Source organism: Papaver somniferum, chromosome 3, assembly GCF_003573695.1.
Source record: "Papaver somniferum cultivar HN1 chromosome 3, ASM357369v1, whole genome shotgun sequence".
NCBI lineage: Eukaryota > Viridiplantae > Streptophyta > Magnoliopsida > Ranunculales > Papaveraceae > Papaver > Papaver somniferum.
In genome coordinates this window covers 157,249,123-157,263,481 of record NC_039360.1, presented here as the reverse complement: position 1 = coordinate 157,263,481, position 14,359 = coordinate 157,249,123, and the positions used below count along the sequence as shown (strand labels likewise).

General features: G+C 36.3%; 2 protein-coding genes and 1 long non-coding RNA gene across 15 annotated transcripts; 2 read left to right on the top strand and 1 right to left on the bottom strand.

Annotated features, from left to right (window-relative positions):
* Positions 1-1,914: 1,914 nt before the first annotated feature.
* LOC113357740 (EKC/KEOPS complex subunit TP53RK-like) lies at positions 1,915-5,354 on the top strand. Its single transcript, XM_026601188.1, has 7 exons — positions 1,915-2,126; positions 3,487-3,583; positions 3,670-3,783; positions 4,115-4,393; positions 4,618-4,731; positions 4,819-4,891; positions 4,962-5,354. Exons 2-7 carry the CDS (start codon positions 3,521-3,523, stop codon positions 4,997-4,999), a joined length of 681 nt encoding a protein of 226 aa, XP_026456973.1. The 5' UTR covers positions 1,915-2,126; positions 3,487-3,520; the 3' UTR covers positions 5,000-5,354.
* A 163-nt stretch (positions 5,355-5,517) lies between these two features.
* LOC113357738 (protein CUP-SHAPED COTYLEDON 2-like) lies at positions 5,518-7,402 on the top strand. The gene is made up of 3 exons (XM_026601186.1): positions 5,518-5,659; positions 5,827-6,362; positions 6,604-7,402. Exons 2-3 carry the CDS (start codon positions 5,832-5,834, stop codon positions 7,042-7,044), a joined length of 972 nt encoding a protein of 323 aa, XP_026456971.1. The 5' UTR covers positions 5,518-5,659; positions 5,827-5,831; the 3' UTR covers positions 7,045-7,402.
* LOC113357739 lies at positions 7,087-13,877 on the bottom strand. Of its 13 annotated transcripts, none has more exons than XR_003363900.1 (8): positions 13,542-13,877; positions 12,459-12,624; positions 11,373-12,282; positions 11,140-11,231; positions 10,647-11,059; positions 10,286-10,539; positions 8,917-9,371; positions 7,087-7,227 (listed from the first exon to the last, which is right to left on the bottom strand). It is a non-coding gene; the product is annotated as an uncharacterized LOC113357739 (long non-coding RNA). The 13 variants fall into 13 exon arrangements; XR_003363902.1 differs by lacking the exon at positions 7,087-7,227 and having other exon boundaries at positions 8,538-9,071; positions 9,183-9,371; XR_003363904.1 differs by lacking the exons at positions 7,087-7,227; positions 8,917-9,371 and having other exon boundaries at positions 9,500-10,539; positions 10,647-10,738; positions 10,880-11,059.
* Positions 13,878-14,359: the final 482 nt, after the last annotated feature.

The window sequence follows — 14,359 nt, the reverse complement described above, 5'->3', positions numbered from 1 at the left end:
GATCCTAAAGAAGTCTTTAAACTAGAGGACGTAAGAGATTTCACCTAAATAGGTTGCTCTCATCTCCAAGATAGTATTATGGGAATAATATTAATCCGCTACACCAGAAACAACAAAGGTGAAGTTTTCCTGGCTCAGGATTAGTTTGCAGGAAGAACAAACTTCACTATTTATAGACCAAGGTAGTTTGGACACCAAAGAATTTCCATAACCGAAGATATTCAAAAGATATGCAGTAAAGCACCTAAATTCGGTTTATAAATTCCAACTAATATCCAATTGTATAAATGAAATCTCCATAGAAAACTCAATATTAGCTAGCACTTAACTAATATATATTTCCAAAGATATTTTTTGATTACAGGTAAAACAAAACATATTAACTTCGAAAATCTCAAAAAAAATCTTTACTATTTTCGGTTTGGGATCTCACCTTGACTATCAAGGAATATCTTTGAACAATTAAGAAATAATATTTCAGCACATGTTCAAATTACTCACTATGACGACATCTTGAACTTTCCTATTTTGCAAATTTTTTTTCCAAATCACACAAACCCTAAAATGTATATGACTTATAGAATCGCTTTTGCCTATTGGGACCGGTTCTACCATGATATCTAAATCAAGTTAGGATCGGTTCTACCTTGACTCCTAATATAGGTAGGGATCAGTTCTACCTTGACTCCCAACATAAGCTAGGATCGGTTCTACCTTGATTCCATGTATAGTTTAGCATCGATTCACACTTAAGATCTTCAATGAAAACCGAACAACAAATCCTTATGATTTCCTTTCGACTACGAAACAAGTTCGTACGTCTACTCCTTAAACTTATGTAATTAAACATAGTTTTCTAGGTATGAAATCAAACCTATATTCACTATACAGTCTAGTAACGAGTTACAAAGATTATGTCGATGTTGCAATTACGAAGTCCAAAATATAAGCATTATGCTTCGTAATTCAATATACCAACATAAAGCGCTTATCACTTATTGTTATATTGTTCCTTGGCACTTCGTTCACAATATGATGATCGAGTATATTATACTAGAGTTTCACACATATAACTTCACATGTTATGTTTTCAATCAGAAATGACTTGCAAGCAAGCAATATAGAAATGGAAACAAGTCATGTCATGTACTACTAACCTCAAGTGGAAGTATGATGTTATCGTCTTTTTCGATACGTCTTCAGAATCTTTAAGTCTTTAGAGTAATACTTGTATGTCTCAACATTTCTAAACTTCCTGTCTAACCTAACGAAGTTGACTCTAGTAAACTAATCAAGCGACTTATGAGTTTCTATACTAAAATATGACAATCAACCTTGACATACCAGCGCTTGCTGGGTTCAATTGAGAAATGCATTAACAAAAACTAATCTTCGTCAAAACGACTATAGGATGTTGTCTTCACCATCAATCTACCACCGCTACAAACCACTACCATCACCACTAACAAAATCTCCGTTTGTAGAGTTACATGAGATATGAGAGAGAATATTCATTTTCTTATGTTCTTAACTTTTTTTTCTTTTCCTTCTTTTACATGGAGGTAGTCAACTGAGATTTCAAATAACTACCGGAGAATTTCCAAATCTACCGTTAGTCCATATAGATTTTTGGATTATATTATCCACCCGTGACTATGATCAGGGACAAGTATTTTTGCGCTTATGTAAGAATCATGGACATCTGGATAGACAATATGGTTAACTACCTATATGGGTTTTGGATCAACCAGCTAAATCCCCATTTCGGACACGAATTTAACCGGATTTTGGATATCCATTTCCACCCTATGTTGTACCACTACCAAATCCAATCCGAGCCTTGACCATGCTTGACGTGAAATGTGATTGGCTGTTAAAAGACATCTCGGGTTCAAAAGCAATCCCAGACGGCACTGAGACCTAATTTCTTCTCAGCAGTCAGCACTGAGACCAACTAAAGTATTCTATAGGTTTTAGGCATCTTCGTCCTGAGGTTTGCCGCAGCAAACCCTCTCTAAAACCCTAGAAGGCTAAACCCATTTTTCAATCAACTTCGGAATTCTTCGCCTCAAATTTTTCCAGCAACTTCAGAAAACCCCTACAAATCAACCTCTCACTTCAATTTGGTACGTTTTTCATTGACTATTTGTTAAAAAAAATTCCTCATAATTGTTGTTGTTATTATCCGTGTTTAGTTAATTTTGCTTGGTTTCGTTCTATCTTGAACTTCTTTAAGATGTTAGCAAAGCTTAGTTCTTTTTGAGGTTTTTAAGCATAACAAATAACTTTAGGTAATATGTGTAATAACTGGGTAACCATAAAAGGTTTTGGTGACATGACTGAATTACCAGAGCCTCCTGATTTGTTTCCATAAGGATTCATTTCTTGATAAAGTAGATGATTTTGCGATTTCCGCATTCGAGGATTCTGTTTATAACCGCTTGGGGTTACCGTTGTTAAGATTTGAGAAATAAGATTACGGAATGCTGAAATTAGTAAAATTCTAAAGAATAGCTTTAAATCTCCGGAGAAAGTTGCAGTAGCAGTTTCTGGTTGTAATTTTGGTATCTCAACTAAGGGCAGAAAATGGACTGAAGCAACGGAGACATTTTTTGAGTTTATAAGTTTGGCATAAGCAGGAATTCTTCTGCACTGAACATTCTAATCAAGGAGGTGGTGAGCTTGAAAATGGAGTTCAAAAATGAGATACTTCCTAAATAACAAAGTGGTGCAAAGTTACGGAACTGGACGAGGCTTGGTCCACTATGAAGGACCCGAAAAAATAAGTGTTTCAACATCCCAGTTTTGTAGCTTAAGCCAATTTCATTGAGGTGTATTGTCGAGACATAAAGTTGAAATTATTCTTCATGAGATAAGGTCTTAATTGGTGTCATCTAATATTGTAATTTGTATGGAAACCATGAAGCCTTGGAGATTACAAGCGAATGAAAAGAATTAAAGAAATGCACCCGTGGCTGGCTGCAAGTTGCTCACAAGTCACAATATATGTGATTGCTGCTGCATGTGTGCATTCACAAGAAGATGGCACTATATTGCTGCTTATGGAAGTGTAAAAGAACCTCTGCAAATGTAATCTTCAAAAATATGTTTTTTCGTTGAAGTTTTGTAGATGTGTTGTAGGAAAAACTGATTGAAGTTTTTTCCTAGAATCGTACTGAATGATACATTTTCTAGGTACTCTAGTGTGTATTTTGGTCCCCTACCCTCTGATTTATCCCGAGTCCTTTAGTTGCTCGTTGTAAGACACCAATGTAGATAAACAACAAAATATTTGATATTCTGAGCAAAACATTGTGAGGCATATAGTATTTCTTCATGGATAATTAGGTATCTCTGGATAAATTCTTGATGGAAATAGAAACAACAGTTTAATTTTGTGGATGCATTCTTAGTTTGTTAATTTTCTTGGAAATCCGTAGCGTGGATTTAATTATAGTTGGTTATTGTATTATCGCTGTATTGCAGGGAACTCAGTTGCAGCTGAACTTTTGTCCTCTTCATGAATATCAAGCAAGATGGCGAAGAGGGTTCCCTCATTTTATTTAAGCAGGGTGCAGAAGCTGTAAGTAAATACCATTTTTCTGTATACGATCAGATTCTTATCAGGTAGCGACATGCTAATAGTGCGGGTTTTATCTTCATCTTCAGAGAGTTTTTGAGTCGACGTTTATGGGGAGGAGATCTGTTGTCAAGGAACGTTTCTCAAAGAAGTATAGACATCCTACTCTGGACGCAAAATTGACCCTCAAGCGATTGAACGCGGTTAGTTTCTCTCTAATGATTTGCTCTTTTGTTTCATCTGTTTATGTAGGTTTAACAAAATTCAAGCTGTTTACCCACTCCCATCATGGTTTGCTCTCTTGTTGACAGAAAAAGGATTTTTTTGGTCTCTTGTTAATTAAAAGAGGTTTTTATTTTTTGCTCTGAAGAGAGAGCTGTTATGTTATTTTCATTATATTTTGGAGAATAAAATTCAGAAAGCCATTATAGTGGGTTTGGATTCCTTACTGTAGAAGAGGTAACACATATCGCACTAACTTGGGTGTGGTATCTGGTAAAGTTCCATTGTTTAAATGTTAAATTCCTGATGCAGGAAGCTCGTTGCATGACAAAAGCAAGAGGACTTGGTGTTTACACTCCAGTATTGTATGCTGTAGATACTGTTCTACACACCCTAACATTCGAGTATGTGGAGGGGCAAATGGTCAAAGAAGTTCTGTTGCACTTTGGTTTGCATGGAATTGTTGAGGAGAAAATGGCCAATTTTGCAAAACAGATTGGTAGTGCAATCGCGAAAATACATGACGGTGGTTTGATTCATGGAGATCTTACAACATCAAATATGATAATCAGGAAAGATACTAATCAGCTGGTGAGAAATCTTAGAATGATCTACTACTTGTAGATTTTTGTTTATTTGTCCACATATAGCTCGCATGTGCACATGCAGTAAGGATATGAGATGACTTCGAGTTTCATGTGAAGAAATACGTCATGAAACTCGAGGCATCTTTTGTAATGCGCTTAGACTATGTTCCTCGCGTATAATTTGTCTCTCTGAAAGCTTATTTTTCTACGCATTTGACTTATTTTCAGGTGCTCATCGACTTCGGTTTGAGCTTCACTTCAACTCTTCCCGAAGATAAGGCAGTCGACTTATACGTTCTTGAGAGGGCTTTGATCTCGATGCATTCGTCGTGTGGAAATGTGGTAAGGATAAGCCAGCTTTGTTCCATTTCATGCATTCTTTCATCCTTGTAAAATGTTTGTTCTTCTCATTATTTCACTTTGGAATAGATGGATCAAATACTCACTTCATACAGGAGGTCAACAAAGCAATGGTCGTCTACATTCAATAAGCTAGCTCAAGGTATTATCATTTCACTGTATGAGTTCCTAGTTGTCAAATTTCAGAAAATCTAACCCGTCTCTCCCTGCAGTTCGATTGAGAGGCCGAAAGCGTGTGATGATTGGATAAAGCTGCTTTCTTGTCGAGATTATGTTACATATGGCTTGATGCATACAAGTTCGCGGAGGACAGAATCTGGTCTTTCTGTTACTGCAGTCTGATTGAGAGGTCTAAAGCCCGTGATAATTGGATAATGCTGCTTTATGGTTGAGATTATGTTACATTTGGCTTGCTACTTACAAGTTGGTAAAAGATACAAGCTATTCCCATAGAATAGCACAACGCAATATGTTTGAATGCTTTGCACCATTTTATCTATGTACTGAAAAACTTGCATGAACTTTGCAATGTGTTTGTGTACTTACTAGATTGTCTTGTATTCCGTACCAAATATTCTTTCCCAAGCTGTTCTTTGCCCAACTTAGCACCTTGTTTGTGTGAATCTGACTCGGGATTTGAATATGACTCAGCCCGAGTCAGATAATAGATCGTTTTTTTCTTTCTTCTACGTTTTTTTTGGTGTGCACAAAAGCCCTATTTAACCGTTGATGCGGGTACTTATCCACACTTACCGTGAATATCCCCCATCGTCAGCCAAAACAGAATCTGCTTCTACTTTTACTGTAAAAGATCAAAACAGCAACAACTGAAACAAAATTCCTTCAAGAGAAAAGATTCAGAGAAAAACAAAATTCCTTCGAGAAAACAGAGAAAAAGATTCAGTTTCAGGTAAATTTTGTCGAAGAAATTTCTCTCTTGATTAGTTTCTTTCATTTTGTTTCGTTTTTATTAGTAGTTAATCAAAATTACCATAGCTTAATTATCACTTTTGTGGTTTCTTTCGATTTTCTTGATATCCTCCCATTCTTAAACCCGGAACCCTAATTTGTTTGCAGGAGTGATGGCTAATCACAACAAGATCATGGGAAAACTACAACTACCAGCAGGGTATAAGTTTATCCCAAAGGATGAACAACTGATACGACATTACTTACTACCTAAAGTTGAAGGGCGGAGTTTGAATTGTTACGATTTCATATTCGATGTGAATAACATTTATGACTACAAAGATCCTTCTGAGTTATTTGATGAGATATTACAAAACAGTAATGGTCAATATACGAGTAATGGTGAAAGCGGTGATCAAATTCTTTATTTCTTTTCAACATTAAAGCCACTTGCAAAGGCTGCTTCTGGAAGAAATAAGCAAAGAGCTGTAGAAAATGGTACATGGTCTGGAAAAGCACATCCTGTGAAGATTTTCTCTCCCGGCACTGAAAATGTTATAGGATATAGAAAAGATTTTTCTTTTGAATGGAAAGACAATCCGGTTACTGATGCGAAAAGAAGAAAGACTGATTCTTCAGCATCTGGAAGGTGGCTTATGAACGAGTATTCACTTCTTGATTCTTTTTACCAAGATAACAACAAGGTGCGTATCATCATTTTTACACCCCCCATGTTTTTTGGTTCTTTCTTTTTGTAAACCATAGTCATTTTTTTTGCTGAATTTTATAGATTACCATCCAGATTGTTAGTCTCAGTCAAATTAGATTTTAGGGGTGTTACACAAAATCATGTTTGCTTAATTTTGGGTGTTGATCTGTTATAAGATTGAGAAGTATATCTTCATTAATTGCTTATAATTTTCTGTATATGATTGTTGTATACAGAAGGAGTATGTACTCTGTCGTATAAAACAGATTAAAAGAGGCAAAAGAAGTTTTGAGAGTACTGCGCCACAACTCCAACCACAGTCAGTACCATCACCACCAGTACCGGTACCAGTACAGTCCTCATCACTACCAGCAACGTCCGTATATGAAATAGGGTCATCATCGTCAACACAATCATCCGTCTATGAAGTAGGGTCGTCACCATCAGCACCGTCATCAGTAAATATGGTACCCCTGATTCTCATGAGTGGGATTCCCTGTGACATGAATGGGTTCTACTACTACTCAGCAAATATGGAACCCCTGATTTTCTGTGACATGAATGGGTTCAACTACTCATCAGCAAACATAGCAATTAGTCAGCCTGAGGAAGAGAGGTCTGGCGATGATAACCTACAGTCAGTGGCGCCAACTACTATGCCATTCTCATCAACTTGACAAAGAATGGTCTAATGATCATAACCAACTTGCTATAGCTGCTACTAGTGCTGCTGCTGCTGATGAAGAAAAATCACTGACGCCAATTAGTTCACATCTTGTCATCTCAACCTGATATGCTACACAGCTAGCCGAGCAACTGTCACAGCTGGCTGCACATAGGTAATATTGATTTACTGTTGCCTGCAACAAAAACATTGAACGATGTACATTCTGACACTTAGACGATCTGTATGTATAATCAGCCCTTGTTATTCAGCTTAGTTAGAGTAAAACGATTAATCAAAACCCAAATCGTTATCTTGTCTCTTGGCAACTCTTTGTGACTAATTTAGCTTTGTTATTTGAAGTTGCTTAACATTTCGAATTTTAGATGTCATTAATCCTTTAATACTTGGTTCATCACTATTGTTTGTACTTTTATACAATCCTGGCTCAGTGTGCTTCTGGACTACGGGTCATGAATGGTCATCCCAAATTTATAGAGAAGTCGCACACTTCTACAGTCGTTTAGATGGTGCCATGATAGCAAATTAGCAATGTATTTCATATCGTAATAACATGCGGGTTCAGGGCGATAATAATAGGTTATATAACCCAGTTAAATTTCAAAAGTTTAAAGGCCCAAGCACTACACCTTAAACAAGAGGAATTGTAAGCTGCCAGAAAATGAGAAAAGTAGCAGAATTTTGGATGAGGGACCGACCAGTCCAGTCATGGTGGTGCACGGGCCATCATGCCCCTCGCGTGTCCATTCCTGAAAGTTTTTGGATGAGGTGCGAGACCGGCCACGGCATCGCCGGCCGTCTGGTGGGCATGGTCCGCCCATCTCTTTCCTTTTTTTTGCTTTTCTTTTTTTACATAGGTCTTCTTATATCTCATTCTTCCATAAAGTCTAATCTCGATAAATGAATGCTCTCAGAACCAAAACAAAATATTCGCTTAGCGGGTTATTTATTATCGATAAATAAATATTTTATTCATTTATTGATAAAAGAATATTTATTCATTTAGACAACATTTTTTTTAATTAAAAAGTTAAATTTTATAAGAGAAGATGTACAAATGTACCTAGAGGGTATCGGTCAAAATTCTTGCCCCCTAACACAACATCTAAAATTCAACCATGTGACAGTGGGATTATTTGAGCATCCAAAGTTCATTATCGACGTCGTTTTTAATCTAGCATCTTGCAAAGTCCGGAAGTTGACCCACCAAATCTTGAAAAGATTAACATATTGGATGCTACTAATTTTGCTACTACGGCTTGCAGATTTAATGTGACGGCAAAAATAATTGTGAATTGTTTCCGTCATTGTAAGATTCGGTCAGAGTATATTGTTTCCGAACCAGAAAATGGTCAATTAGAAAGATACCCAAGGATTAACTGGTGTCACTTCTAATTGTTATAGATATGTGATGGACGTCGAACATCTTTTAAACTATCCTAACGAGAATGATGCAGTTATGAAATCTCCAATAGATGAAGAAATTTTTGAGTCAATAATGAATGATGAGATTGATCCTGAACCAGATGATAGTAGCGTCATACCAAATATGTCATTTAAAGATTCCTTTCAAGTGATGCTCACTTTAAACATCTACTTGCTACAACACGAGCAAAATATTCCAGAAAATGTGCAAACATTGCATAAAATTAAGGATGCGGTGCATTTTTGTTTGGGTGGAAGAAAAAGACAATCAACCATAGATAATGTTTTTATTGAGTTTACTTCTACATATATTTTTATGTAAAATTTACTGATTATGTATTTTGGTTTATTCTTATATACTAGATTTTGTGCCCGGGCGCTTCTCAAACTTGGTTCAACAACAATTCAATCTACAACAACAAATACAATGCATAAATACCTCTTTCTTTGAACCATATTTTGTATTTGGTAAAGTTCGGCTTCGCCTCGCCCCAGTTTCGATATGATTTGGTAAAGATTTTGTGAATTCAGCCAGCCACTAGGTGTGCCTCCGTGTATGCAAGTTAATACTTATAGCCTTTGTGCACCTTAATACTTAAAAATGGGTAGAGTACTAACATAAGAATCAGGTAAAGCCATGACTCTTTTAAACTGGTGGAGTAAAGATAAACGGTGAAACATAAATGAGGAAGTTTAGTAGCAGACTAGATTTTGTGCCCTACGGGTCGAACCGGAAAACCATCCGTCATGCTTCTCCTCGCCCCGTCCGGAAAACCATCCGTCATGCTTCTCCTCACCCCGTCGTGCATTTTTGATTTGGTGTCGGGATGCATTTTTGATTTGGTGTGACTCGGTTTCGCCTCGCTGCGATGCATGCTTTGAATTTTTACATACCTAAAAATGCATCAAAATACCCAGGAAAATCAGAAACTATACCAAAGACATGAAGTTGGAATTTTTGAATGCCCCCCTTCTCAATGAAGGGTGTAGAATGATGAGCGTCTTTAGGAAGATTCATTCTACATGTCCAGGAAGAAGGAAAGTTTCACCGTTCAAAGTACCGAGGATCCCATTTCAAAAAAGTTTACATCTTTCAATCATCTAACAGATAATCTCACAAAGCTCATGATATTTAAAAAAAAAAAAAAGCATTCTCTCCGCTAACCAAATTCAAATGTGACGGCAAAAAAAACGTGGTAAAAAACTTTTAAGCACATAAGTTTTCCACATTCCATCTTGCGTCACCATACTTTGCAAAGCTATTGCTTTTATAAACACTGCAAATGGTTAAAATCTTAAGGATCGGCAAACACCAGCAACCAAGAAGTGAGGTAAGTCGCACTTCAAACACCAGTACCAACTCAGATCTTGTTCAACTTCACCTGATCTTTTACATATTAACTAAGAAAATGGATATTAAAATAATTGCATCAATAGTTATGGTTAATTAGGCTGCGGAAGCTAGAGACATCATTACTTGAGTAAAACATGAAACTGTATAACCCCTTCACTATGGTGAATCAAATTAATGTGTCATAAACTCTTGAAGAATTGGTGTTTTCCTCGTAAGAATGTCAAGTCTTCGTTAACGAATTAAGAGGAGAAGCCAAATGTACGATATTGGCATACAAAAACAAAGACTGTGCATTGAACTGTTCTCACATAATCTTTGTATGCTGAGTTATATAGTAATCTTTTAATATTGTTGTAAAACTAAAAAAAAAAAAAAAAAACCTTCACCTTTTAATGTACCAATTGCTATCTAATAATTACTATGGGTGTCAAAGGGGTTCTAACAGCCGGTATACCTGGAACCTTCAAGGCCGTAGCTGATATATCAAATCTGATCGACAAAATATGTCAAGCAAACATATAAGGTCGACAAAATCTAGATCATATCTATGAACTTTCACATCATCCAGAGGTTTTTTCTCCAACTCCTAGTTGCGAGTACTTTTAGGATGTCAAAGCCTTCCGTATAGGAGAGTCAAAACCACTTCAAATCGGCGAGAAGAGATTCCATTTAAATTTCAGGATCAAAGATGCATGTAAGTCCTACAGCCTGCACAATAAAATACAAATTAGATAAAGACCACGCCAATCTGATGCCATATCACATCACTATAATAACAATATCCACAATTCCGAATGAGAGATAAGAATAAACACCATGAATGGGAACCAAAAAAGCTGCAAAATTACTGAGAATAAACACCTTCGACGTAATCTAAATTTTTTGGTATATCATCGCCGTAAGAGATCTGTCGCAAAACAAAGTAACGGAAAAAGACCATTTAGCATAAGACTTCAAACTTATGAAAGTTGCTTAAGATTGGTTTTTAAGAAGGAACAGAGCGAACAAAAATAAGATCATCAATAACTAAGGCTGTAAACTAAATTACTCTGCATGCATTTGTATCATGAAAAGAAAACATCAGCTGGTGACCTGGGAATGAGCTGAAGCATTGTTAAGTAGGTTGTGGAGCATGCTCCAGGTCACCTGTCGTCTATTTTAGGTCGCAGACTTGTAGTAGATAACCTAAGACTTACCATCATAGAAAAGAAAATGACAAAGTCAACCCCTGCAACCGAAAATCACAAATTCAAAACTAAAAACTAAAAGGAAAACAAAATAAAAAAATAAAAAAAGATGATTAGTTACCTGAATCTTAACCTCAGTGATCGATGGTAGCACAAAGTAACAATTTGATGCTTGGCATTTCCAGAAACAATTAAAGCTCGATAAGTTGACTCCTAAAAACAAAAATGAACACAGTGCAAACTGCTAAGAAATTCCAAATAAATCCAAAAATGAACACAGTGTTAACCGCTAAGAAATTTATATCTGGAATCAAAATTGTGAGAGATTTTACAGCGCCATTAGATTTTACTAACCTGGTCTCCCAGCAAATTCGACACCCGAGAAGAATAAACATCATTTTTGTAGCTCCAAGTAGGCAAATACCTATTCTTGTCGAAGTCATCTTACAGTCCACGCTGTACATCTGTTTCCTTGCCATATATTTATATATATTGATACACATGGCTTCATACCAAAAAGCACTCACAAAATTAGTAATACAAAGAGAAGAACTATTTGCAATCATCAAAGGGAAATACATCAGTGAAGTAATCAAAGACAGCAAAATTTTTAGAGGAGAAACAATATTTTAGTGTTCGAAAATCCAAAGCATTAATCAAACCATCCTATAACCACTGTAGAAATCCAAAGAAATAACCAAACATTAATCAAACCATCCTAATCACGGTAGCAACTTCATTCTTCGACTGAAGTAATCCAAAGCATTCTTCTATTTTCATTGTCAGCCTCGGTAACCTTCACCGTAGCAGCAGATACATCACCAAACCATCTGCACCACTTCCTGGGACAACCATAATCAGCTTCAGTCGCCACTACAGCTCAAATTTCACAACCACCAAATCAAACCAACATCAACATCAAACCCATCTCCTTGTTTTCTCTTCTAGTGAACCAATGGTACCAACTTCATGAAAACCAAAAGTATAAGAATAAAGTAGCAGAAAAAATTAAAAAATAAATCGTTGTCCAAACCCATTGACAGAGCGTCTTAGTTACAGAAACTGCAATGCCAAAGATTTAAAAAGCGGAGAATGGACCAATCACCATTTAGACCCTAAACTCCGAAAAGATATAACGGTGCCAACCAATCAGATTAAATGAACCTGCATCAGGCATGCTTTCTTTTCTCAGTACAAAGGTTCTTCTCTTCTCATGGTTTATGATGGCAATCTTTGTAGGCGTGCTCAAATACACTCGATCAACCTGTTTCAAGGCAAATTATTCATAAATACTCAAAAGGATTCTATTAAGAAAGACTTGAAATGCCTTAGAGTAGTCAAAATATAAGATATGGGCAAGGTTAAACACTTAAACAGAATGTATATATCCCAAAGGCCAAGTCAACAGCTACTACGTTGGCCCAAGGGCTATTCACATACTCTTTAACGTTATAGTCTGCACGCAGTAAGACATCTCTCAAAGGGTGACTTTCACTCTTACGCTCCTGCATCGTTTGGGAGAAAATTATTGGCAAATTTCTACACAGTTAACCTAGTAAGGCTAACATATTCGTAGGTATGGGGGTTGAGCCTTATCTGCCCTTTCCTGTAATCATGAAAATAAAACCCCATTGTAAAGTTAACACAATAAATCACAAATAAGCCACATCAAATAAGTAAAGGCTTTGTTCTGTTTTGGCACGAAGAGGAATGCTTACATAGTGCACTATGACATCCACAAGTTATGCAGCAACGATTAGGGGCAGAGATTCAAGTATAGATAGATAAATATAGATAAAAACTCATAGACAACGATAAACAATCATCGAGCACAAATGATGCTTTGACAAAAGTTCTCTTAAGATGAACATCAGTCTACAGGTAGAGTTGTAAAATAGATTTTATACTAAAATCCTAGCCATTGAAAAGCATTTAACACCAAAACTTGTTAAATCGCATTTGTTAGATGAACAAATGAACAATTACAGATAAACAAAGATGGCCATGTTTTCCAAAAAATAAAACAACTCTTGACATATAATAGATGTTTTATCAAGCGTCTTACGTACCCCTTTCGCACACTCTAAATACATAGGTAAATGGTCTATTTGGAACACTCACTGACTTTGTGAGTAAAATCTAGATTGTTGCCTGATCATATTTGGAACATTGATACCAAGCTAATACCATTTATTGTGCACGATGGTATGAACAAACACCAATCTCCATCTGCATCGTCTAAACCGTGGGATTAGAGGAATACAAAACCGCTATTACCAGCATGTAAAAATATCAGGAGCAGGCGGAGTTAGTTTTGGTTTTAAGAGATGCAATTAGGGTTAGGAGAATTAGCTTCGTTTAGTGGAGAATTTTTCTAATGATAAATCAAACACAAACAAACAGATCATCGATCAAACAAAAGAAGCGAAAGCATAAGATAGAATTAGAGAAGTGAATGAACACCGGAATGAGCTGAAAAGATCAAGAGACCTTCAATTAACGCATGAGTAAACCCTAATTTACCTGATGAAAGTTGGTTATGTGCTCCGTTAGGTTACCAAAATGAGATAGGATGGGTAGAAGATTACGTCCCTCTACAACATCAGTTCCTGTAAATATATAACAATCGGAGAGAGAAAAAAATGAGCAAGATAAGATTAAACAAATCGTGAGATAGATTGAGACCGAAGAGGAGCAGAAAAAGAAAGAGGCGAGAGATGGTTGGTCGATGAACATCAGTTCGAGGAAAAAATAAAGCCTTCTACTCCTGGCTAGTTGTTTTTCCTAGGATTTCTTGTTAGTTGTTTTGGGGAGAAGAAAACCTAGGTTTGTTACTAGCGTTTTTTCTTCTCTTTTGGTTTTCGGGATTGATAACTATAAAAATTATTTTTTTTTAGCAAAAAACGCCTTCTTTTTTTTTTCTCCTGTGAGGAAAAGTGAAACCGAGCAATTCTGTGAGTGGGTGAGGGTCCACGTTCAACGTGGGGCCTTATGAGCTTAGGATTTTAAAGGAGTTAGATATATTTTATATATAATTTAGTGATTATTCATTTATATTTCCATAGGGCCTTTAAGGATTCAATATTTTTTATTCACTAATGCATTAAGCGAGGTTATTCATTTATCACCTTGGTCGAAGTCGGGGCCGGAGAAATTTATTTATTTGGTGAGGTTATTTATTTATCCACCATTCGTTTATCGAGGTTGGACTGTATTTCTGGGTGCTCATTCGTGCATTATTGTTAAGTACATTCGCACCATTTTCTCGGGGCTTACTAGGTGGTGGTCCATATGCCCGAAAGTTGAATATTTATTACTAATCCATGGAATTCTCCTGCGAA